General features: G+C 54.6%; 1 protein-coding gene across 1 annotated transcript; it reads left to right on the forward strand.

Annotated features, from left to right (window-relative positions):
• Positions 1 to 148: 148 nt before the first annotated feature.
• On the forward strand, positions 149 to 505 carry PHALS_05788 (uncharacterized protein; the record flags this gene model as incomplete). Its single annotated transcript, XM_024723090.1, has 1 exon — positions 149 to 505. The coding sequence occupies one exon, from the start codon at positions 149 to 151 to the stop codon at positions 503 to 505; it is 357 nt and encodes a 118-aa protein (XP_024574102.1).
• Positions 506 to 914: the final 409 nt, after the last annotated feature.

A 914-nucleotide genomic window follows, 5' to 3' on the forward strand; every position in this document is an offset into this window, starting at 1 on the left:
AGAGGTCGGTGACCTAAATTACGCTTCCTCAAGCGCTAAGCTACGGCAGCCCCGCTGCGACTTGGTAGCACTTGTAGTCAATCTACACCTGAGTCGTTTAGACTGATCCTATGCGAGGATGGAACAATTTTCCTCTTTGCCCCAGATCATGCAGGACGGGCTTAACAAGCTGATGTCCTTGCTTGGCCCTGAGCACCTTGTGGCGCAAGGTCCTGAGGCGATCGGTGCGCGTCTAGAGGAGTTTTCAAATTACGAAAACGCGCTGCTAGAGCGCCTGCAGCAGAAGATGTCTGCCTCATTTGCGTCTATGACGCCACCGTCGGTGACGGATAATTTTCCTCGCCCAAAGCCGCTCATGGTGAGCGTTAAGGTCTTTGAGGGGAAGGATGGAGAGATTTTCCCGCTCTGGGTGAGAGAGATTGAGATGGCCATCGCATCCGCCATGCACCAGACCGAGCGACAGCGCGTTGTGCTTGCCATCTCAAAGATCGCTGGTCGAGCGTGAGAATGTGCACTGACGTGCGACACTTCGGTCGAAGTTGCGTTTCTTTCCTGGGCAGAGCTGAAATTGCAGCTCTCACGAGTGACCTGCCGCATAATCAGGCATATCGCTTACGATCGCGCCTGACAGGGCAACAAGAAATTGGTGGACTCTGTCCAAGAGATGCACACTCTCATTGCCGGGATGGCAGCAGATCCCCTTCCGGAGGCGGCCCCAGTAACCGTCTTTATGGAAGGCCTCCGCACTGGCGTGGCCAGAGTGGAAGTCTTTTGTGTGTATCTGTCTTCGTTTGAAGAGGCGGTGAATGCGGCATCGAATGCCGAATTCAATTTCAGGTCGGCACGACTTGGATGAAATGCACACTCCAACAGCTCGTCGAGCGGGCCTGTGCCCATGGATCTCAGCTATGCTG

The sequence above is a fragment of the Plasmopara halstedii genome (assembly GCF_900000015.1).
Source record: "Plasmopara halstedii genome assembly, contig: Scaffold_291, whole genome shotgun sequence".
NCBI lineage: Eukaryota > Oomycota > Peronosporomycetes > Peronosporales > Peronosporaceae > Plasmopara > Plasmopara halstedii.